Below are 23,402 nucleotides of genomic sequence, written 5' to 3'. Positions count from 1 at the left end.
CCAGTTGCTAGCTAGCTATTAGCACGCCTGTAGACAGCTAACAATTAGGTTGCGCTATTAGCGGTGCTATACTATTTGAATACCGTAGTACAGTATTGCACAATACCAAAGTGTCATTAGGACCAGTTTATTTAAAACACAATCACAATTTTAGTCGAGGGTCCCCGCTCCTTCTGTGGACCAGTTTGAGGAGCCCCCCCTGCCTGGAAAATGTTGAAGACCCCTGATTTAGACGTGCAGTTCATATTATGTGTGTGACTTTCTCAACAGGTGATGACAAAGCGAGAGGATCTTGTCGTCGCACCTGCAGGGGTGATGCTCAAAGAAGCTAATGAAATCCTGCAAAGGAGTAAGAAAGGTGAGTGTGTGGTGTGTGTGTTGCCGCTTTAAAGGTGTGTTTTGTGTACAGATGACAACGTTGACAATACATCCTCATTCACACTGCTCACTTAAACAACTCAAACATGTAATATTCATGTCAGACCAGTAGTTGAAGAGGTGTTTGCGTACACTGTGTGTCTGTGTGTGGAAGGAACAGTTCATTGTTGTGTGTTGACATGCCTGATAAGCAGGGATGGGAGTTAATAAGATTTTTCTGGTTCCGATTTCACTTTTGATTTGGTTCTTTATCAGTTTTATTATCGATTCTTATTAGGAAAAAAGAGAACAAAAAGGTGCATTAACATCAACTTTGTTGAGTTTAGAGGTAACATGACCTTACAAAGGGTTGAACGGTGAAACAGGGGTTTGTGCATGTACCTTGCATTAAGAAGGTCCCTGGGTTCAATTCCCGGGCTTGGGGTCTTTCTGGCGGAGTTTGCATGTTCTCCCCGTCCGTGACTGTGTGGGTTCCCTCCGGGTACTCCGGCTTCCTCCCACCTCCAAAGACATGCACCTGGGGATAGGTTGATTGGCAACACTAGATTGGCTCTAGTGTGTGAATGTTGTCGGTCTACATGTGTTGGCCCTGCGATGAGGTGGCGACTTGTCCAGCGTGTACCCCCGCCTTCTGCCCAAATACAGCTGGGATAGGCTCCAGCCACCCCCGCGACCCCGAGAGGGACAAGCGGTAGGAAATGGATGGATGGATAGATGGATGGGTGGATGACCTTACAAAGCCAACATACAGATACATACAGACACATAGCATAGAGTAAATCAAACTTTTAAAAATGAATATAAGAAATAAATATTATTCTGTAGAATTTAACAAAATAAAACGTGAAAATTACGCAAAAATTTAACATTAAGTAACATTTTGAAAACTTTAAAAATCTCTTGTCATCTTCATAGAAAATATAGTGGTGAAACTCTTAAGTACGGTAGTTTGTTTAGAACAGGGGTGCTCACACTTTTTCTGCAGGCGAGCTACTTTTCAATTGATCAAGTCGTGGGGATCTACCTCATTCATATATATAATTTATATTTACTTATTTATGAAATATATGTTTTTGTTAACAAGTTAAAGGTGTTTAATGATAATGCAAGCATGTTTAACACATATAGTTAATATTGTTAATAAATTAAAGGTGTTTAATGATAATGCAAGCATGTTTAACACATAGTTAATATTGTTAATACATTAAAGGTGTTTAATGATAATACAAGAATGTTTAATACATATAGTTAATATTTTTAATAAATTAAAGGTGTTTAATGATAATACAAGTATGTTTAATACATATAGTTAATATTGTTAACAAGTTAAAGGTGTTTAAAGATAATGCAAGCATGTTTAACACATATAGTTAATATTGTTAACAAGTTAAAGGTGTTTAAAGATAATGCAAGCATGTTTAACACATATAGTTAATATTGTTAACAAGTTAAAGGTGTTTAAAGATAATACAAGCATGTTTAACACATATAGATTCCTTTCTTTCATGAAGACAAGAATATAAGTTGGTGTATTACCTGGGACGGCGTGGCGCAGTGGAAGAGTGGCCGTGCGCGACCCGAGGGTCGCTTGTTCAATCCCCACCTATTACCAACCTCGTCATGTCCGTTGTGTCCTGAGCAAGACACTTCACCCTTGCTCCTGATGGGTGCTGGTAGCGCCTTGCATGGCAGCTCCCTCCATCAGTGTGTGAATGTGTGTGTGAATGGGTAAATGTGGAAGTAGTGTCAAAGCGCTTTGAGTACCTTGAAGGTAGAAAAGCGCTATACAAGTACAACCCATTTATCATTTATTTATCATTTACCTGATTCTGATGACTTTTGCATTGATTGGAATCAGACAGTGGTGCTGATAACGTCCGCATTTTCGAATGGAGGAGAAAAAAAGTCCTCCTTTATGTCCAATACCACACGAAAGTGGTTGGTTTTTGGCATCTTATTTGTCCAGCTTCCGTACTCCTTTGTATACACTTTACAAGAAATACATTGTCGGCAAACTCCGTAGCTTGCTAGCTTGTGCACGCCAGCTTTCTGAGACTCTTATTTTGTTAGCGCAACTGTGTAACTGTGCAGTCGGTCTTTGGAGTTTTGACGACAGGTACGGCGCCAGAGTCTGTTGAAATAAAGTATTTCTCGCCTTCCTGTCGGTAATTTTAATGAGCTGGCAGCAGCCAGCGTCATCTCAGAAGACCCTCGGGTGCCGTGAATGTCAATCAAGTGACGAAAGTGACGTCATAGTGAAGATTTATGATCGCTCATTTTTAGGACTATTTTTTTTAATGCCTGGCTGGTGATCGACTGACACACCCTCCGCAATCGACCGGTAGCTCGCGATCGACGTAATGAGCACCCCTGGTTTAGAAGGTGAAACTATCATGTACATAACATGCGACTTAAGATATTTTAAGCCTTTTTTTGGTGTAATTTTGGTGATTATGGCTTACATCTTATATAAAAACCTTGAATTGAAAATCTCAGAAAATATGGGGTCTTACAAAAACTTTTGAGTTTCACCTGTATCATGGAAATGACTGAGTGAAAATGTGGTTGGAAGAAAACTTGCTACTTTTCGCCGAGTACAATTGAACATTCACCTCTTGAAATTCAGGAGCACTGTGAAAAATGGGTTCAAGCTTTTGACCACAAACTTAGTTGCTGCTTGTCTAATGTCTGAGTATGATGCCTCTGATTATGTGGAACAACGAGACCCTCTGCTTTCCGGAGTTGTAACTACAAGCCACTCAGACACACATATTTTGTGTTCTGTAATGTTTGTGGGTAAGGGCAAGCAAATATGGTCAAATCTAACGAGTGCAAAATCTTTCTGTGGCTTACCAAATGTATTAATGGCCACAAAAAAGTGAATGTATGGAAAAAACTATATCTTCCTATAGGGCTAGGCGATATGACTAAAAAATGTATCACGATATAAGTGTTTCATATCAGTCGATATCGATAATTATTGATAAAAATTAAAAAAAATTCTAAATAAAGACCAGGAGAAAAAAGGCTGAATTTAAATACTTTTATTTTAAACATAAGTAGGTAGCATTTCCTTCGCTAATTGATCCACCACTGCATCCGTTATTTCTTTATAACGTTTTGAATTTTTGTCGTATGGCACTGCTGCCGAGTACCTCTCGATGGTGGTCTGTTGTTGCCGCTTCGGTGCTGTTCCACTTGCACTGGCTGATGTAGATGGTTGTGGCTGTTTGATACTGCTGTACTTCAGCGGGTGAGAGCGGCTCAGGTGGTAAAATAAGTTTGTCGTGTTCCCAGACTTGGTCGGGGCGACCTTGCAAAGTTTGCAGACAGTATTAATCTGATTCGTATCGGACTTAAAAAATCCAAAATACTGCCAAACTGGTGACGTGACGTTTCCTTTTTTATTTACAAATTTCTCTCGTGCTGCCGCACTCATATTCCCATTTTGTTTCACTCCTCGTCGTCAGCTCGCCATTGTTGCTTTTTTTCTTTTTTTTTCCCTGTTAGCATTTCCCAGAATGCCTTGCGGCGTGATCGGTTGAGAGGCCAAAGCCCTTCCTCTGCCTACACCCCCCAGAATGCCGTGCGGTTCCGGCTCAGCATTTCTTCCTATTTTTTTCTAACAGAACTCAGTGAAATTATCAAACGTTCTATAGACCCCATTTTCTATTGATATTGATCACATGTCTATCGCGATATATATTGTTATTGTTTTATCGCCCAGCCCTATCTTCCTAGAGAAACCTTAGAAGTGCATAGATCAGTTCAGCCTTTACTGCTTAGATTATAAGTTATTTGCAGATGCCTGGACTTGTGTATATGCTCCATTTTTAATCACCACCTATTCAGTCTTTTATTAGAAAATGGCCCATTTTGACATTTGTTGACATTTTCATGCTCTAAAACATTTGTTTTATTTGTTTTCATTTCAAACTATCTAGTATTAGCTTGCCACTCAATCTCTGGTTCCTCTTCCAGGCAAGCTGCCCATCGTCAATGAAGAGGGCTGCCTGGTGTCCATCATCGCCCGAACTGACCTGAAGAAGAACAGAGACTTCCCCCTGGCTTCCAAAGACTCTCGCAAACAGCTGCTGTGTGGCGCCGCTATCGGCACGCACGACGACGACAAATACCGACTGGACCTGCTGGTGCAGAGCGGAGTAGACGCGATTGTACTGGTGAGGAGGAACGCTGAAGTCAGCTTAACCCGTTGCTGTACTGTAGTATTATTATACTTCAGAGTCTCCACTTGGCTGCAGCACTCCGTTTTCTTGCTGCTCTTAGTCTCCTGGAATAAAATGTCTCCTTGCTGTGGTGTACGTGCTAAAAAATGACAAGAAAGTGTACATTGCTGTCATTTCTTAGCATGCTCCCTTCTGACTGGTGCGTTCAATGCAGCTCGGTTTTCACAGGTTTCCTGCAGTCCTAAAATAAAACCAAGGCAAGGAGATACTTACATGTAAAATAAATAGTTTCATGCTTTTGTAATTTACAGGATTCGTCCCAGGGTAACTCAATATTTCAGATCAACACGATCAAATATGTCAAAGAGAAGTACCCAAGTCTACAAGTCATCGGTGGCAATGGTAAGTACATTTGATGTTTAACATTTGCACCATATATGTTTTTATGGCACATTTTGGAGATTTCCTACGGAAACAACAAAATGAGGAAAGATTTATGATCAAAATAAATATTAATAATTTATTTAACATACTTTTAATTGGGATTGTGAAATGTTATACTTTGTATGCATATGTTACCATCTCTTATTTTTGTTTTGTTTGGTCTTGTCGTTTAGTGGTGACTGCCGCTCAGGCGAAGAACCTGATCGACGCAGGAGTGGATGGACTGAGAGTCGGAATGGGCAGCGGGTCCATTTGCATCACGCAGGAAGGTGTGTGACAAATTACAGTGATTTGTGGTAGCATTCGCTTCCAAATGGTCTCTGGTTTGCTGTTCATGTAAGACGACAAGATAGAATTGAATGGGTTCACTATGGAAGGTTAAATGGGACAATGTATAAATAAATGGGTTATACTTGTATAGCGCTTTTCTACCTTCAAGGTACTCAAAGCGCTTTGACACTATTACCACATTCATCCATTCACACACACATTCACACACTGATGGTGGGAGCTGCCATGCAAGGTCCTAACCACGACCCATCAGGAGCAAGGGTGAAGTGTCTTGCTCAAGGACACAACGGACGTGACGAGGTTGGTAGAAGGTGGGGATTGAACCAGGAACCCTCATGTTGCTGGCACGGCCACTCTCCCAACTGCGCCACACCGTCCCCATAAATAAGTAATCACTTAAATGTGTCATTAATTATAATGGAATTAGAAATATTTAATGTAAAAGTGAATTGAATTATTTAATCAATTAATTATTTCAATGTATATTTAATTATTGATTTAAATATTTCACGATTTAATACATTATTTTATGATTTAATGTTTTTTTTTATTTTTTATTTCCTGAACCCGTGTGTCAGCGCTTAATGAATTTATTTAATTTTTATTATATTTTATTATCCGGTAAACTCATCCATTGAAGTCAGTCATGATTGTTTTTAGGTCTGAGGCCTGGAAAGTTGGAAGTCTTTCAAAACATGGCGGCTAAGGAGGATAAACTAGTACTTTTTCGGGAGTTGGTGGTAGATATTTTGGACCTTGCAGAGTATGTGGAAGCAAGACCTGCTGACCTTGCGCATGGAGCATTTAAAGTAGAGGAATTTCCTGAAGTTGTCAGCGCCATTTCCGCACTTTCAGACCAGGAATATCAACCGGTACTCCGACACTTCTCTGCTTAAAGTTCCACAGAGTGTTAGGATCCGCCCACTGACTTTGGCGGCTGAGTTTGACAGAGGCACAAATTCATGAAGCGTTGCCACGATTACGATTCAGGATTCGATTAAAAAACGATTATTGCTGCATTTTTTATTTATGTATATTGATGCAGTTTTTGATTTCTTTACGTTTCAGTAAATGAACGTTTATCACTTGCAATTTTTAAAAGCAGTGCATTTGTAATAAAAAGAAATGGTTAAATTAATTCCCATCGCATGTATTCAATTAATGGAAATTTGTGCAAAACTGGAACATAAGTGCCCTATAATCAGGGAACTGGTCGGAACCCTTAGTGAGGTGGCTCTCTGCAGTCTGACACATTTTAGAACTGTCTGCATTGCTTTATATACGTACAATAATACATCGATTATTGACCTTTACTAATCGAGTTTATAATCGTCCATGTCCGAAGTGCGATGCATCTAAAATTTGATTATTTCCCCCACCTCCAGTTGCCACATATCTTCATGAAATAATTAATTAAATTACTAAATAAATAAATCTATAATTAATTATATAAATTGAAATAATTAAATGATTTAATTTACTTTTACATTAATGTAATTACACAATTGTTGATTTATTTCTAAAAATTAAATAATGACACACTTAAAGATTTATTTCCTATTGACCTTTATGGTTCACTTGTAGTCTGATCTGTAGTTCTCATGGGTTACTTGAATGAACAACATGTCTGAGTTAGCATCTCTGGTTAATGTTGTTGAATTTACCAGAAGGGATGAGCTGGTTTCTGTTTTGAATTTGATCCCTGAGGTACACTTTGTAATGATTTTACTGCTAAACTTTGATTAAGGAGGGACGTGTTATTACGCTACGTGTGTCGTCATCATGTCCAACATTCAAAAATTCCTCCTCCCCTCTCTTTTAGTTTTGTCCACCTTTTCTCACTAGTGTCTGTGTGCGTGTGTGTATGTGTATGCGTATATGTGTGTGCATGTGTCCAGCTCCCCCCAGTATACCTCCTGCTATAAAGCTTCACAGTCCCAAAACCCCAACCACAGTTACGGGATTCTCCAGTAAGTCTAGCCCTCCCCTTTTTTTGCCCTGCTGTTGGCGATTATCATATTTGCTCTGCCCCCTTTTACAGCCTGTTGCATTAGTTGTTTAACTTTGCATTAGTAGAAGTAGTGCTAAGTTGAAAGTGTGGGGTTTTTGCTGGCATTATTAGTGTTTTGTCACTAATCTGTCATTCACACTAAGTAAATAGTTCTTTAATGATCATTAAGTCTCTAGTCTTTACAAGAGATCATTTTCTACTTTTCTATACTATTTGTCAAATAGTGGCTCTTCCTAATTTCTGCTGCTGCTTGTTGTGTTGACGAGGGTGTGATTTGTTTGCCGCAGTACAGTGGAACCTCTAAGGTTTGACACAATTTGTTCCAAATGCCAATTGACTACCTTTTTTGTTCTGATTTGACATCTTCCTTAGAAAATAATTGATGTCGCCATCATAACAAACTGTCATACACGTGTAAAAATACATTAACCAGCCTCAACTTTTTAATTTGTACATGTAACACATTTGTAAAAAGAAGTCAACCACTGCAAAAAGTACAAAATCCCAAATGAAACACTTACTTACCTTAACTTTGACAAGTGACAGTGGAGTATTACTGCTTCGATTGTGTGTTGTCTTACTTCACGGGATGGTTTATATAAGTTCAAACAGTGGAACCTCGATTTACAAACTTAATTGACTATTGAACAGGGTTTGTGAATCGTAGTTCATATAGCATACCTGCCAACTACTCCGGTTTTCCCGTAATTAGTACGGTTTTCATCAACCTATTCCGGGTTACGGTTGCAGTGATAAAAAAATACGGTTTTTCATTAATTAATTTTTTTTTTTTTTTTTTAAGTTTTATTCACGAAATCGCGTAACAACAATCACAATCGACACTGCTTCCCGTAACTTCCTATCGAGCCATTCCGAATGCCATGCGCGAGGCTATTTATAGCACCGCTGCCAAGCACGAGGCACCTGTTGCCCATTGTTTCCAAACGAGCGAACGATCATGGAATCAGCCGGAGAAAAATCGCAAACGAGTCTTAAACCGAAAAGAAAACTGCAGTCATTCCGTGAAGAATATTCAAAAGCCTATCCGGGAATAATTATCCGTTCCAAAAAGGGTGAAAACTACGCGAATTGCACCTTGTGCAGACAAGATTTTTCGATCGGACACGGAGGAATTAGCGATATAAAAGACCACGTTGGGACAAAAAAACACAAGTCTAATGCCGTTGCTAAATTTGGATTTTAGCCACAAAAAGGTAATGACACCAATGTTATCTATTGGAATTGTTTAGTACTGTTATACTGTTAAAAGTGTTTATACTATTTATGCTTTCAAGTCCAAGTTGAAGAAATCTTGTTAAATGTTGACAGCATAACTACCAAAATACAGAAGTATGTCCTTAATATTTTTGCAGTGCTATTTCTGTTGAAAAGTTAAAATGATTACATTAGAGATGTGATGTGCCACTTTTTAAGTGTCTGATGGCTTAAATTAATTTTCATTAATTTTTCATATTTTGAATTCTTTTGAAAGGCTTACAAAAAAACTACATTTGAATTGTAATTCCATGCTATTGACAGGACTATTAATTTTAATGAAGTTAGCTTACCATGTTTACAGTATGATAATTGTGATAGAAATGTGAATTTTAGGCACAGAATATTTTTTACAATTGAACAAGGCAGTAGATTATACAAGCTTGGACAGAAAGTTAATAATGACACCAATTTTTTTTTTAATGGAATTGTTTAGTACTGTTTTACCATTTGTTTACTGTAAAAAGTGTTTATACTGTTTATACTTTCAATTAACAAATTGAAGTCTTGTGAAAGGTTGACAGGATAACTGGCATAACTGTCAAAATAATTTCAAACTATTGAAGTTAGCTTACAGAATAAACATGTCAATCAACCCATATGATTTTTGCTGTAATATTTTTGTTTTGAAAAGTCACTGTGACTGATAGAAAAGTGATGATTTTAGCAACATTTTAACCTGTCTGAATGCAATCAATCATTTTGCGTCGGGGGGCGAAGCCTGAACCCCCCACCAGGACTTTGTCCTCGACCTACCGGGGCCTGCGGCCCCTGGACCCTGGCTACTAGGTTTTTCTGATTTCAAAAGTTGGCAGGTATGATATAGTGAAGCAAGCCTTTGCCTTTGCCATAAACTCTAATGTGAGATCAGGTGCATCCTGTTTCAACTGATCATCCTTTAGATATTTTACAGCCTAATTGGGGTCCAGCTGTGGTAAATTTAGTTGATTGGATATTATTTGGAAAGGCACTCAGAGCACAAACCAAAAATTAAATAGAAGGAATTGCCTTTCGACCTGCGAGACAGGATTGTCTCGAGGCACAAATCTGGGGAAGGGTACAGAGAAATATCTGTTGCCTTGAAGATCCCAGTGAGCACAGTGGCCTCCATCCATCCATCAATTCTCTACTGCTTTTCCATCTCGGTGTCGTGGGTGTCTTCTTAGAGCTGGCCGGCTGTCTAAACTGAGCGATTGGAGGAGAGTGACCCTCGTCAGGGAGGTGACGGGTCCTGGGAGGAAGGTCTGTGTTAGGGATGTCCCGATCCAGGTTTTTGCACTTCCGATCCGATACCGATATTGTTTTTGCACTTCCGATCCGATACCGATACTGACCGATACCGATACTGACCGATAATGGCCTATCCGAGCATGTATTAAAGTTTAAAGTTATTTAGCCTACTTAGTTGTCAGAATCATGTTGAAAAGGGTTTTAGTACTCTTGATAACAACTAGCCAGCTGAATTAGGGGAGTTTGAATAATACACAATGGTTGGTAACAAGAAACTGACCTGTTTATTCAAGGATAAACACAAAATAGACAAAATTATACATGACAAACAGAAATGGCATCATTGAAACAAGGGCTGGGCGATATGGCCTTTTTTTAATATTGCGATATTTTAAGGCAATATTGCGATACACGATATACAGGTAAAAGCCAGTAAATTAGAATATTTTGAAAAACTTGATTTATTTCAGTAATTGCATTCAAAAGGTGTAACTTGTACATTATATTTATTCATTGCACACAGACTGATGCATTCAAATGTTTATTTCATTTAATTTTGATGATTTGAAGTGGCAACAAATGAAAATCCAAAATTCCGTGTGTCACAAAATTAGAATATTGTGTAAGGCTAATACAAAAAAGGGATTTTTAGAAATGTTGGCCAACTGAAAAGTATGAAAATGAAAAATATGAGCATGTACAATACTCAATACTTGGTTGGAGCTCCTTTTGCCTCAATTACTGCGTTAATGCGGCGTGGCATGGAGTCGATGAGTTTCTGGCACTGCTCAGGTGTTATGAGAGCCCAGGTTGCTCTGATAGTGGCCTTCAACTCTTCTGCGTTTTTGGGTCTGGCATTCTGCATCTTCCTTTTCACAATACTCCACAGATTTTCTATGGGGCTAAGGTCAGGGGAGTTGGCGGTCCAATTTAGAACAGAAATACCATGGTCCGTAAACCAGGCACGGGTAGATTTTGCGCTGTGTGCAGGCGCCAAGTCCTGTTGGAACTTGAAATCTCCATCTCCATAGAGCAGGTCAGCAGCAGGAAGCATGAAGTGCTCTAAAACTTGCTGGTAGACGGCTGTGTTGACCCTGGATCTCAGGAAACAGAGTGGACCGACACCAGCAGATGACATGGCACCCCAAACCATCACCCAACCATGCAAATTTTGCATTTCCTTTGGAAATCGAGGTCCCAGAGTCTGGAGGAAGACAGGAGAGGCACAGGATCCACGTTGCCTGAAGTCTAGTGTAAAGTTTCCACCATCAGTGATGGTTTGGGGTGCCATGTCATCTGCTGGTGTCAGTCCACTCTGTTTCCTGAGATCCAGGGTCAACGCAGCCGTCTACCAGCAAGTTTTAGAGCACTTCATGCTTCCTGCTGCTGACCTGCTCTATGGAGATGGAGATTTCAAGTTCCAACAGGACTTGGCGCCTGCACACAGCGCAAAATCTACCCGTGCCTGGTTTACGGACCATGGTATTTCTGTTCTAAATTGGCCCGCCAACTCCCCTGACCTTAGCCCCATAGAAAATCTGTGGGGTATTGTGAAAAGGAAGATGCAGAATGCCAGACCCAAAAACGCAGAAGAGTTGAAGGCCACTATCAGAGCAACCTGGGCTCTCATAACACCTGAGCAGTGCCAGAAACTCATCGACTCCATGCCACGCCGCATTAACGCAGTAATTGAGGCAAAAGGAGCTCCAACCAAGTATTGAGTATTGTACATGCTCATATTTTTCATTTTCATACTTTTCAGTTGGCCAACATTTCTAAAAATCCCTTTTTTGTATTAGCCTTAAGTAATATTCTAATTTTGTGACACACGGAATTTTGGATTTTCATTTGTTGCCACTTCAAATCATCAAAATTAAATGAAATAAACATTTGAATGCATCAGTCTGTGTGCAATGAATAAATATAATGTACAAGTTACACCTTTTGAATGCAATTACTGAAATAAATCAAGTTTTTCAAAATATTCTAATTTACTGGCTTTTACCTGTATATCTCGATATTTTGCCTTAGCCTTGAATGAACACTTGATGCATATAATCACAGCAGTATGATGATTCTATGTGTTTTGATTGATTGATTGAGACTTTTATTAGTAGGTTGCACAGTGAAGTACATATTCCGTACAATTAACCACTAAATGGTAACACCCCAATAAGTTTTTCAACTTGTTTAAGTCGGGGTCCACTTAAATTGATTCATGATACAGATATATACTATCAGATATATACTATCATCATAATACAGTCATCACACAAGATAATCACATTGAATTATTTACATTATTTATAATCCAGGGTGTGGAGGGGGACGCCGGATGTAAGTGTCAAAAAGACAACTAAAAGAGTTTGATATGAGAATAAATCTAAAGTTAAAATATAGGGTAGAAATGCATCCATTTGCAGGAAATGTAGTCTTGATTTTCAAAATTTCCTTTCAAGGCTTGCATGTCTACATTAAAACATTCTTCTTCATACTGCATTAATATATGCTACTTTTAAACTTTCATGCAGAGAAGGAAATCACAACTAAAAAAAAGTCACTATTTTTTCATACGGTGTTGATGTGGAAATGTTTGCCTCGGCGATGGTGTGCACGTGTGGCACCGAATGGAGATAAGCGTCTCGACAGACCTTACAATATTTGAACAATGATGACGAAAACTGTTTTCTCTGTCGTGTCCGTGTGTCGAAAATTGTTATGCGCTTTTTTTTTTTATTTGATTTTGTGCGTGGCATAGATTTGCCGTGCGCAGAGGACGTTTGAGCAGGCGCGCACCTTAGCGGCTGCGCTAGCATCACAGCTAACGTTAGCCATGCTGCTACCTCACTCTCTGCTGGGAGAGGACGTATACGTATGTGACGTATGACGTGACAGTATGTGACGTGTGTGAGAAGGTGCGCTCGCTGTCTGTAAGAGGGAGACACAGGAAAGAGTGAGAAGAGCCTGTCGTGTAATGCCAGCAGCTAAAAGCAACTGCGTGAGAATCCACAGACCTGTGTGTGGATGTGTTGAAGGTGTGCTGGAAAATGCGGAACGGAAATTAGGGAGCAGCAGACAAGTGGAATGTATTATTTAAATCGGTGCGTTGGAAAACACGGACCGGAGTTTTTTTTAAACTGGATCTGGATCGGCATTTTCCCATGCCTTGCCGATACGCATTTTTTTGCAAATATCGGCGGCCGATCCGATCCAAATATCGGATCGGGACATCCCTAGTCTGTGTGTGTGTTCTCTTGTAAGAGGCTTCGCTGAACGAAAGGTAGTCTTCTCTGCTATGATACAGGTTCACTTTGGCATAATTTTCCACAAGTAAATTCTCATCATAATTAAAAACTTGCTCAGGTAAGAAGCCTGCTTTGTCAATCTCTTCAATGTGAGCAAGCACAAAATGGCTGCCAGCGGTACACAAAATTAATGAATTAAGCCTTTGTACAAGGGATGAGACTCGAAACCGGTTTTCCCGGTTGTTCGATAAGAAAAAAAACGAGTCCTCGGACTCGAATCCCTTTTTGAGAACAGGTACTCGTTATCGAGACCGCGATAGTAAAGAAAAAGAGTTGGTTCTTTATTCGAAACCCTGGGAACAAATCCCGTCCCGACAAGAATTGCCTTGTGGGACATCACAAGAAATGACGTCACGTAGCTCAGTCATTAGGCGCAGATAGGGTAAGCAGGAAAAACAATGGACCGGAAAAAGCGCTCCAAGGCATGGCTTCATTTCACCAAAAAAAACGAGGAAGCGGCAATATGCAATTATTGCCAGGCTTCGCTCTCGTGTAAGGGGGGAAGCACAACAAGCGTGTCGTGTCTTCGACACGTGTTGAAGCAGCGGCAGAGACGACGAAGAACGCCTCTCTTCTTCTGCCAGCTGCCCAAGTCCCAGCTACAGTGGCGGTGACGCCGGTGTGTAACTAACGTTAACTGTTGCCGGTTAATTTCCATATCTGCTCACTTGTAGTAACATTACCTCTTATGTCAACCAGGACGGCAGTAATGTTAGCCAGACTAACATTACCTAAGCATAGTCAGTGGCTAACTGTAACGTTAAGGTGAGCATTTTTGTATGTGTCTGATAACGTTAATGTTATCTTGTAGCCTACACCACGACAGAGTTTGCAAGTCTGTTTATTAAACTAGTGCTTTCTTTATTTCTTTAGTTTATTTGAAACATGAACACACTTACAGTATAATACATCACAGTTTCATATCATTTCACTTTACAAGAGTAGGAAGAAGTAAAGCTTATTTGATCCTACCCCTTTCCCACTTCATAGCGTTTACAAATATGTACATCATTTACTGATCTTTTTATAATAAAATATCTGTGAATTAGTATATACAAAAGTTTTGTAATATGTAATTAATTAATTCAGTCATTAATATACTGAGATGAAGAATATCTTATTTTCAATAAGGTTGAAAGTATTTCTCATCATTCTTTGTTGTACTTTGTAAGCATTATTCATTTGAACAACCTCTTGAACTGGATCATATCAGTACAATGTTTAACTTCTTTACTTAATCCATTCTATCATTTAATTCCACATCATTTTAGCTGTTTGCAATTTTACCAAATCATCGAACTTTAATATTTTTGACTCAATAAATAAAGTGTTTGTATGTTTTCTATATCCAACATTATGTTCCAGACTAATTAATTTTTTTTGTAATGTAGCGCACATTTGTAGTTATTTCCCCACATTTCTGCACAATAACTCAGATATGGTAATACTATAGTAGCGAGCAGTAGAGAATGTGAAGTGATTTGTTAAACCAAATATTGTGTGTTTTTTTCCATATACAACAACCTATCTGGACTCGATAAGAGAATCGATAAGGAATCGGTTCGATAAGAGGATTCGATAATAGGATTCGATAATAGGTTCGAACTCGAGAATTTCTTATCAAACATCATCCCTACTTTGTACACAGACATGGTTTGCATACTGAGGAATACTTTGCTTGATCTAGTAGCTTATTAATCAAAAAGTTCGCAAACAGAGGGGTTCGTAAATCAAGGTTTCACTCCAAAAAAAATACATAAAATGTCATAGTGTGTAAAATGAAGTGGCAGGTATGTTTAGGATAAACACATTTACTGTGATTGAACACAAACATTATGCTCAAATGTTCTAATCATGCTACAAACATGTATTTTAAGTGCAAAGAACTGTGCAGAGGCATCCACTGTTTCAAGCAAATACATTAAAAAAACCCACAAACTTACAGTTATGTCTTTAAAGTGACAATGTAAACATCCAGTGTAAAACAAAGTTCCCTTAAGTGTCTTTCAACTTTTACTTTCAATCTTTATACAAACAACATTTGTAAAGTTACAAATGACTTAAAGTTGGTATTATTTGCAGATGATACAACTGTGTTTTGTTCAGGAGAGAACACACAAAAGCCAACAAATAATAACAAGAAATAAACAAATTAAAAAGATGGTTTGACAAAAACAGACTATCTTTCAATCTCAGTAAAACTAAAATAATGCTATTTGGTAATAGTAGAAGAGAAAGACAAATACAAATAGACAAAGTAGATATTGAAAGGGTAAAAGAAAACACATGTTTGGGTGTAATAATAGATGATAAAATGAACTGGAAACCTAATGTAAAAAATATACAACATAGTAGCAAGAAACACATCAATAATGAATAAAGCTAAACATGTTCTGGACCAAAAATCACTTCATATTCTTTACTGCTCGCTAGTGTTACCATATTATTGTGTAGAAATATGAGGAAACAACTACAAATGTGCGCTTCATTCACTAACCGTGTTGCAAAAAAGATCAGTTATAATAATACATAATGTTGGATATGGAGAACATATCAAACTCTTTATTTATTGAATCACAAATATTGAAATTCAACGATTTGGTGCATTTCCAAACAGCTAAAATGATGTACAAAGCAAACTATAACCTGCTACCCAAGAATGTACAACAATTCTTCTCAACAAAAGAGGAGAAATATACCCTTGGAGGAAAATCTAATTTAAAACATTTTTATGCTCGTACTATACTTAACACCTTTAGCATATTCATATGTGCAATTAAATTATGGAACAAATTAACCAAAGAAATCAAACAAAGCACCAACATGATTCAGTTTAAGAGACTGTTCAAACTACAAGTGTTCACAAAGTAAGTACACAGAAGAACAATTATGATGAACATCTTGAACCCTTCTTTTTTTTTTAGACAAAGATTATTTATGTATTCAATATTTGTTTACTTACTACGGTCTATTATTTATTTATTAATTCACTGTTCTGTTACAGAGAACAAGGAAATGGGATAAAATTGCTATGGTATGAAAAGGGGTAGGATTAAATAAGCTCTGCTTCTTCCTGCTCCTTTTCGGGCGTGCTGTAAGGAAACAACTGGAAATATGTGATGCATTACATTGTATCGTATGCAAGTTCGAAATAAACTGGAACTGAATTGAAACTGAACTTTTTGAGGAAGTGGTGTCCTCCACAGTGTACCTTTTGATATCAATCTGGAAATTGCTGTTTCTCAGAAAAGTTAACTAACAATTTACTAATGTAAATACCTCACTCATATATTTTCTGGGTGATAGTTTAAGAGGGGGCAACTTGCCCAGGGTGCACGCTGCCTTCGACCCGAGTGCAGTTGGACAGCCATTGCAAAACAAAACCAATGCAGAATTTGGACCAAAGAACCACCATTACCGGTACATGTTAAGTAGACCACAAGAAAGTGTTTGAAAAATGTAGGGGAAAAAATCATATCTCCCCCTTTCTTACTCAATGCTTCTATTTTTGAAACTTTGCATTGAACAGGAAGTCACTCTATGTGTAAATTTGTATTGTTGTTTAACGAGACAGTAGGTATGTGCGATAAAGATGAAGTCAATAATACAACCCATGTTGTTACTCCCTTCGAGGTCTTAATCAAGGCTCAAGTCGTTCGTTTTTCTCACAGATTAGCCACGTCTTCTTCACGTTACCAACGATGCCGAATATAATGCCGTCAGAACTAATAAAATAAGCTAACAGAACTTACAATTATTCTGACATCCAAAAAAGAAAACACTTTAATTTCACATACATATCAGAAGTAATCATACCTCATTGGCCTCATACACTCCAAAGGAATAAAGTTTATTTTCAATCCGAGATTCCATTAACGTCTTCCGTCTCATGCTGCTTCCCTAATTCCGTCACATATTAATTGTCCCCCCAACAACGTGACCAAACCGGAACAAAAAAATATATTCCCCTCTCAATTTACATGGGTTTGGAACAAAAATAAAGTTAACATAAACTTGCATGAATTAATCCAAGGAAATACCTTTTTAATCACATTATGTGTACAATATGAACTTATATTTATGCATTGTATTTATTTATTCTCGCCAACCATGAAGTTATATTTCAAACATGCATGTTGCTTCTGTCAGCAGCTACACATGTCGATATAAACAGACCCACTTTTTACAGAAATGACCCCTATGAGTCTTAGATTTGATGTTGACAAAAGCGGTTGACTGTGTGTGACCACTGTTTCCAATGTAGTCGTCTTCTCTTCGCATTCTTCTTCCATTACACGATGATACTTTGCTGTCTTGGTGACTGGAAACAACAAAGTGGATCATTGTAAGACATCCAAACAAAATCAACAGTTTCTCCTTTTGATGTTTGCAGAACTGATCTCTTATTAAGTTTTGTATTAAACAATAGGTCTCTGATGTCATGTATGAGAGCAGTTTGAACGCTGGAGTTGAGAGGCAGATATGTTCTGCTTTTTGACAGTTTTTGAATTGTACGACACCAGAGGCACTCAACTGTAGAGGTTCCACTGTATCGTGAGGTTGTTGGAGAACATGCCTGACAACTAACTGCGTTTGCATCAGCTAAATGTGGGAGTCTTTCTTTTACACACACACACATACACATGCACACGCACACACACACATTGGTTATCATTTGGAATGGGGACCAAATTTTTTGTCATCACTTGTGGAGGCATAAAAAAAAAAGTATAATAGCCACTGCCCAGTTAGCTCATACACGTCTTTAATACTCTAGATCAGGGGTGCTCACACTTTTTCTGCAGGCGAGCTACTTTTCAATTGATCAAGTCGTGGGGATCTACCTCATTCATATATATAATTTACATTTACTTATTTATGAAATATATGTTTTTGTTAACAAGTTAAAGATGTTTAATGATAATGCAAGCATGTTTAACACATATAGTTAATATTGTTAAAAAATTAAAGGTGTTTAATGATAATACAAGTATGTTTAATACATATAGTTAATATTGTTAACAAGTAAAAGGTGTTTAAAGATAATGCAAGCATGTTTAACACATAGTTAATATTGTTAAAAAATTAAAGGTGTTTAATGATAATACAAGCATGTTTAACACATATAGTTAATATTGTTAACAAGTTAAAGGTGTTTAAAGATAATACAAGCATGTTTAACACATATAGTTAATATTGTTGATAAGTTAAAGGTGTTTAAAGATAATACAAGCATGTTTAACACATATAGATTCCTTTCTTTCATGAAGACAAGAATATAAGTTGGTGTATTACCTGATTCTGATGACTTTTGCATTGATTGGAATCAGACAGTGGTGATGATAATGTCCGCATTTTCGAATGGAGGAGAAAAAAAGTCCTCCTTTCTGTTCAATACCACATGAAAGTGGTTGGTTTTTGGCATCTTATTTGTCCAGCTTCCGTACTCCTTTGTATACACTTTACAAGAAATACATTGTCGGCAAACTCCGTAGCTTGCTAGCTTGTGCACGCCAGCTTTCTGAGACTCTTATTTTGTTAGTGCAACTGTGCAACTGTGCAGTCGATCTTTGGAGTTTTGACGACAGGTACGGCGCCAGTCTGTTGAAATAAAGTGTTTCTCGCCTTCTTGTCGGTAATTTTAATGAGCTGGCAGCAGCCAGCGTCATCTCAGAAGACCCTTCGGGTGCCGTGAATGTCAATCAAGTGACGTCATAGTGAAGATTTATGATCGCTCATTTTTAGGACTATTTTTTTAATGCCTGGCTGGTGATCGACTGACACACCGTCCGAGATCGACCCGTAGCTCGCGATCGACGTAATGAGCACCCCTGCTCTAGATTGATGAAGTAATGTGCTGATCATTCTTACTGGGGACCCTGGGGAAAAAGAGTTAATATGGTTCATGGGGGCCAAATTTAAATAATTTTGCATAATTCACACAAATTTGTATGTGACTACTGAGGACCATTTAAAAAAAAAAAAAAAAAAATAATAATAAAGGTTCAAATTAAATATGACATGATCCTCAGAATACAGCACTTCAGCTGTCCTCTTATAGGAAGTTTCACCACTTAAATGTTAATGTAATGAAGTTGTCTGCAACTCCAACTAGCATATATAGAAGGATGGAAAATTTTGAATGTGAATCATACTTTAAGGTAATAATGTTTTATAATCATGCTGTATGAAAATGTCATCCTAAGGAACACTAAACCAGATTTAGTTTTTGGAAAAATATATTAGTTTTAACTAAGGATGGATACCATACAGAATCACAGTACTATTAATGCCAGGATAACAAATGTTTCACTTTTCAAGAAAATTAATTTTCTCTTTTACCAATATTTGAAACCCGTAAACAAAGTAACCCAAATTTCCCTGTTGTGGGATCATCCATCCATCCATCCATCTTCTTCCGCTTATCCGAGGTCGGGTCGCGGGGGCAGCAGCCTAAGCAGGGAAGCCCAGACTTCCCTCTCCCCAGCCACTTCGTCCAGCTCTTCCCGGGGGATCCCGAGGCGTTCCCAGGCCAGCCGGGAGACATAGTCTTCCCAACGTGTCCTGGGTCTTCCCCGTGGCCTCCTACCGGTCGGACGTGCCCTAAACACCTCCCAAGGGAGGCGATCGGGTGGCATCCTGACCAGATGCCCGAACCACCTCATCTGGCTCCTCTCGATGTGGAGGAGCAGTGGCTTTACTTTGAGCTCCCCCCGGATGACAGAGCTTCTCACCCTATCTCTAAGGGAGAGCCCCGCCACCCGGCGGAGGAAACTCATTTCGGCCGCTTGTACCCGTGATCTTGTCCTTTCGGTCATAACCCAAAGCTCATGACCATAGGTGAGGATGGGAACGTAGATCGACCGGTAAATTGAGAGCTTTGCCTTCCGGCTAAGCTCCTTCTTCACCACAACGGATCGATACAGCATCCGCATTACTGAAGATGCCGCACCGATCCGCCTGTCGATCTCACGATCCACTCTTCCCTCACTTGTGAACAAGACTCCGAAGTACTTGAACTCCTCCACTTGGGGCAGGGTCTCCTCCCCAACCCGGAGATGGCACTCCACCCTTTTCCGGGCGAGAACCATGGACTCGGACTTGGAGGTTCTGATTCTCATCCCAGTCGCTTCACACTCAGCTGCGAACCGATCCAGCGATAGCTGAAGATCCTGGCCAGATGAAGCCATCAGGACCACATCATCTGCAAAAAGCAGAGACCTAATCCTGCAGCCACCAAACCAGATACCCTCAACGCCTTGACTGCGCCTAGAAATTCTGTCCATAAAAGTTATGGGATCTGTTGTGGGATCAATAAAGGATTATCTTATTTTACCTTAAACCACAGAAATACAAACTCATTACTCATCACTTAGGCATCTTCAGAATGGATCTGACTATCATTTAAAAGGGTTTCCCTTTAGGGGACCTGTTTTTTTGTCCCCATACCGTCAGAGGTCCCCTAAAGGTGACTGTGTAAACAGAGCGATGTCCCCATTAAGTAAGCATTGCCAGAACACACACACACACACACACAGATCCGGCATTTGTCTACCTGTGCCTTTGCAGGATAGAAGCTTGACGACATCAAAGCTTGCGCCTGGTGTGCTGTAGAAAATACTTGTTGGGACGGCCACGGTTGCTTTTAACACAACCAGTCAAAGAAGTGTTGATTTGTCAAAATGTACACTTCTGTCCTGGTATTACAGCAACACAGAATACACTTACATAAAGGGCAAAGAGGTTTGGAACATTATTTGGAAATAGTCCAGCTAAGTCAGTGCTTGACTGCTTGTTTCCCGGCTAAGTGCTTAACAAAGATATCGAAATATGGCATTGTTTGAGTTCACGTGAATCAATACCCGGCAGTACCAGTTGGCATCAGTCGGTACCTGATAAAATACCAAATTTGTTATTTATCCCTACCTGTGAGTCTGTAAACTTGCCTGGTGGACTTCCTGCCCCAGTTTGTCTCAGTGATGTTCCCACAGAAGAGCGACATGAGAAAATAGCTGTCTGTACGAAAGTGGAAGTAAAAGCATCATCACGCTAACGGCAGTGTTAATGTGATATCGTGTTCACTACATTATCTCATGCTCATGTGGAAGTGAGCACCCACTTTTAACCACTTTTCCACCAAGCGGTACATCTTGCGTCACTAAGCCCTGATTCGTCTCATCTTTTCACCACAAGGTGTGTGTAGGCTGGACGAAGAAGTTAAGATTGTACAAACTTGTTATTTTGGTACTCTCAAAACGTATGTTTATTTAAGCTTTTTTCCAGAAAATGTTGATTAAACTCCAGTTTGTGCTTTTTGGGCTGTTTTACTTTGTAATTATTTGTATTCATAATGTATCAGCGGGTACCTTGTATGTGGGAATAGTGCATTTATGCACACATCGAAACCAAGTCTGCTGATTTGATCCACTTGACAAACTGGTAGAAGTTGCTTCTATCTAATCATGATTTAATCTAGCGTTCCTTTTACTTCTCCTGACAGTGCTTGCGTGCGGCAGACCTCAGGCCACGGCTGTCTACAAGGTGTCCGAGTACGCCAGACGCTTTGGTGTGCCCGTCATCGCCGACGGCGGCATCCAGACCGTCGGACACGTCACTAAAGCTCTGGCACTAGGAGCGTCCACAGGTAGAGAATAATAAATACATATTTACAATTATCTGTTCCAAAGTCCAACTGTGGCCATCATGATGCCTTTATTTACTGTGCTATGTAACATTCTTAAATCCCAAATGTAATATACCGTATTTTTCGGACTAAAAGGCGCACTTAAAATCCTTTTGTTTTCTCAAAACTCGACTGCACCTTTATAACCCGGTGCGCCCATACTTGCCAACCTTGAGACCTCCGATTTCGGGAGGTGTGGGGTAGGGGCGGGGCGGGGGGCGTGGTTAAGATATATATATAAGAAATACTTGACTTTCAGTGAATTCTAGCTACCGTATTTTCCGCACTATAAGGCGCACCTAAAAACCACAATTTTTCTCAAAAGCTGACAGTGCGCCTAATAACCCGGTGCGCTTTATTACGATTCATTTTCATAAAGTTTCGGTCTCGCAACTTCGGTAAACAGCCGCCATCTTTTTTCCCGGTAGAACAGGAAGCGCTTCTTCTTCTACGCAAGCAACCGCCAAGGAAAGCACCCGCCCCCATAGAACAGGAAGCGCTTCACCCGCCCCCATAGAACAGGAAGCGCTTCACCCGCCCCCGGAAGAAGAAGAAAAAACGCGCGGATATCACCGTACGTTTCATTTCCTGTTTACATCTGTAAAGACCACAAAATGGCTCCTACTAAACGATCCGGGTCATAAAAAGACGCAATCTCTCCATCCGCACACGGATTACTACCGTATTTCACAGCAACTGAACCGCACTGTGGAACGGGAGCACGTACGGTGAATATTCGCTCCACAGGGAATGAGAAGTCATCCTTCACTGTGGTTCTAGCTTGCCATGCTAACTTCCACTCATGGTGATATTCAAAAGGAAGACCTTGCCAAAAGAGACCTTTCCAGCCGGCGTCATCATAAAAGCTAACTCGAAGGGATGGATGGATGAAGAAAAGATGAGCGAGTGGTTAAGGGAAGTTTACGCGAAGAGGCCGGGTGGCTTTTTTCACACAGCTCCGAAGGCGAACACACCTTCACTAAGACGGGCAGACAGCCTCGGACGACATACGCCAACATCTGCCAGTGGATCGTAAATGCTTGGGCAGATATTTCGGTCACAACTGTGGTCCGAGCTTTCCGGAAGGCAGGATTCACAGAACAACAGCGACACTGACTCCCGATGACTTCTACGAGACGGAACCGGCCATTTTGGATCCCACGCTAGCGCAACTTTTCAATTCGGACACCGAAGACGAAGAATTCGAAGGATTTACGAATGAAGAATAACTTCAGAAGGTGAGCGCTATGTTTATTTTGTGTGTTGTGACATTAACGTTCGAGCAACATTACCGGTATGTTGCTATTGCTCTACACCATTTTGAATTTTACTATGTTTGTGATTGCACATTTGTACATTTTGGGACAGAGTTGTTAGAACGCTGGTTTTCAATATATTATTAAAGTTTGACTGAACTATCTGACTGTTTTTTTGACATTCACTTTAGCGCAGCGTTTTTTTGACATTCACTTTAGCGCAGCGTAGGCGCGGCTTTTAGTCCGGGGCGGCTTATTGGTGGACAAAATTATGAAATATGTAATTCATAGAAGGTGCGGCTAATAATCCGGTGCGCCTTATAGTGCGGAAAATACGGTATA

At 39.5% G+C, this 23,402-nt stretch overlaps 1 protein-coding gene across 1 annotated transcript in view; it reads left to right on the top strand.

Annotated features, from left to right (window-relative positions):
* The window catches only part of impdh2 (IMP (inosine 5'-monophosphate) dehydrogenase 2), a 50,994-nt gene that overhangs the window by 15,477 nt on the left and 12,115 nt on the right, over positions 1-23,402 (top strand). Inside the window, exons 6-10 of the mRNA XM_061974411.1 lie at positions 271-358; positions 4,360-4,559; positions 4,877-4,967; positions 5,183-5,278; positions 21,622-21,765. Coding sequence (XP_061830395.1) covers positions 271-358; positions 4,360-4,559; positions 4,877-4,967; positions 5,183-5,278; positions 21,622-21,765 — 619 coding nt within the window. The remainder of the gene's footprint in view (positions 1-270; positions 359-4,359; positions 4,560-4,876; positions 4,968-5,182; positions 5,279-21,621; positions 21,766-23,402) is intronic.

This window comes from Nerophis lumbriciformis, linkage group LG01 (genome assembly GCF_033978685.3).
Source record: "Nerophis lumbriciformis linkage group LG01, RoL_Nlum_v2.1, whole genome shotgun sequence".
In the NCBI taxonomy this organism is placed as follows: Eukaryota; Metazoa; Chordata; class Actinopteri; order Syngnathiformes; family Syngnathidae; genus Nerophis; species Nerophis lumbriciformis.
This window is presented reverse-complemented; position numbering and strand designations above follow the sequence as displayed.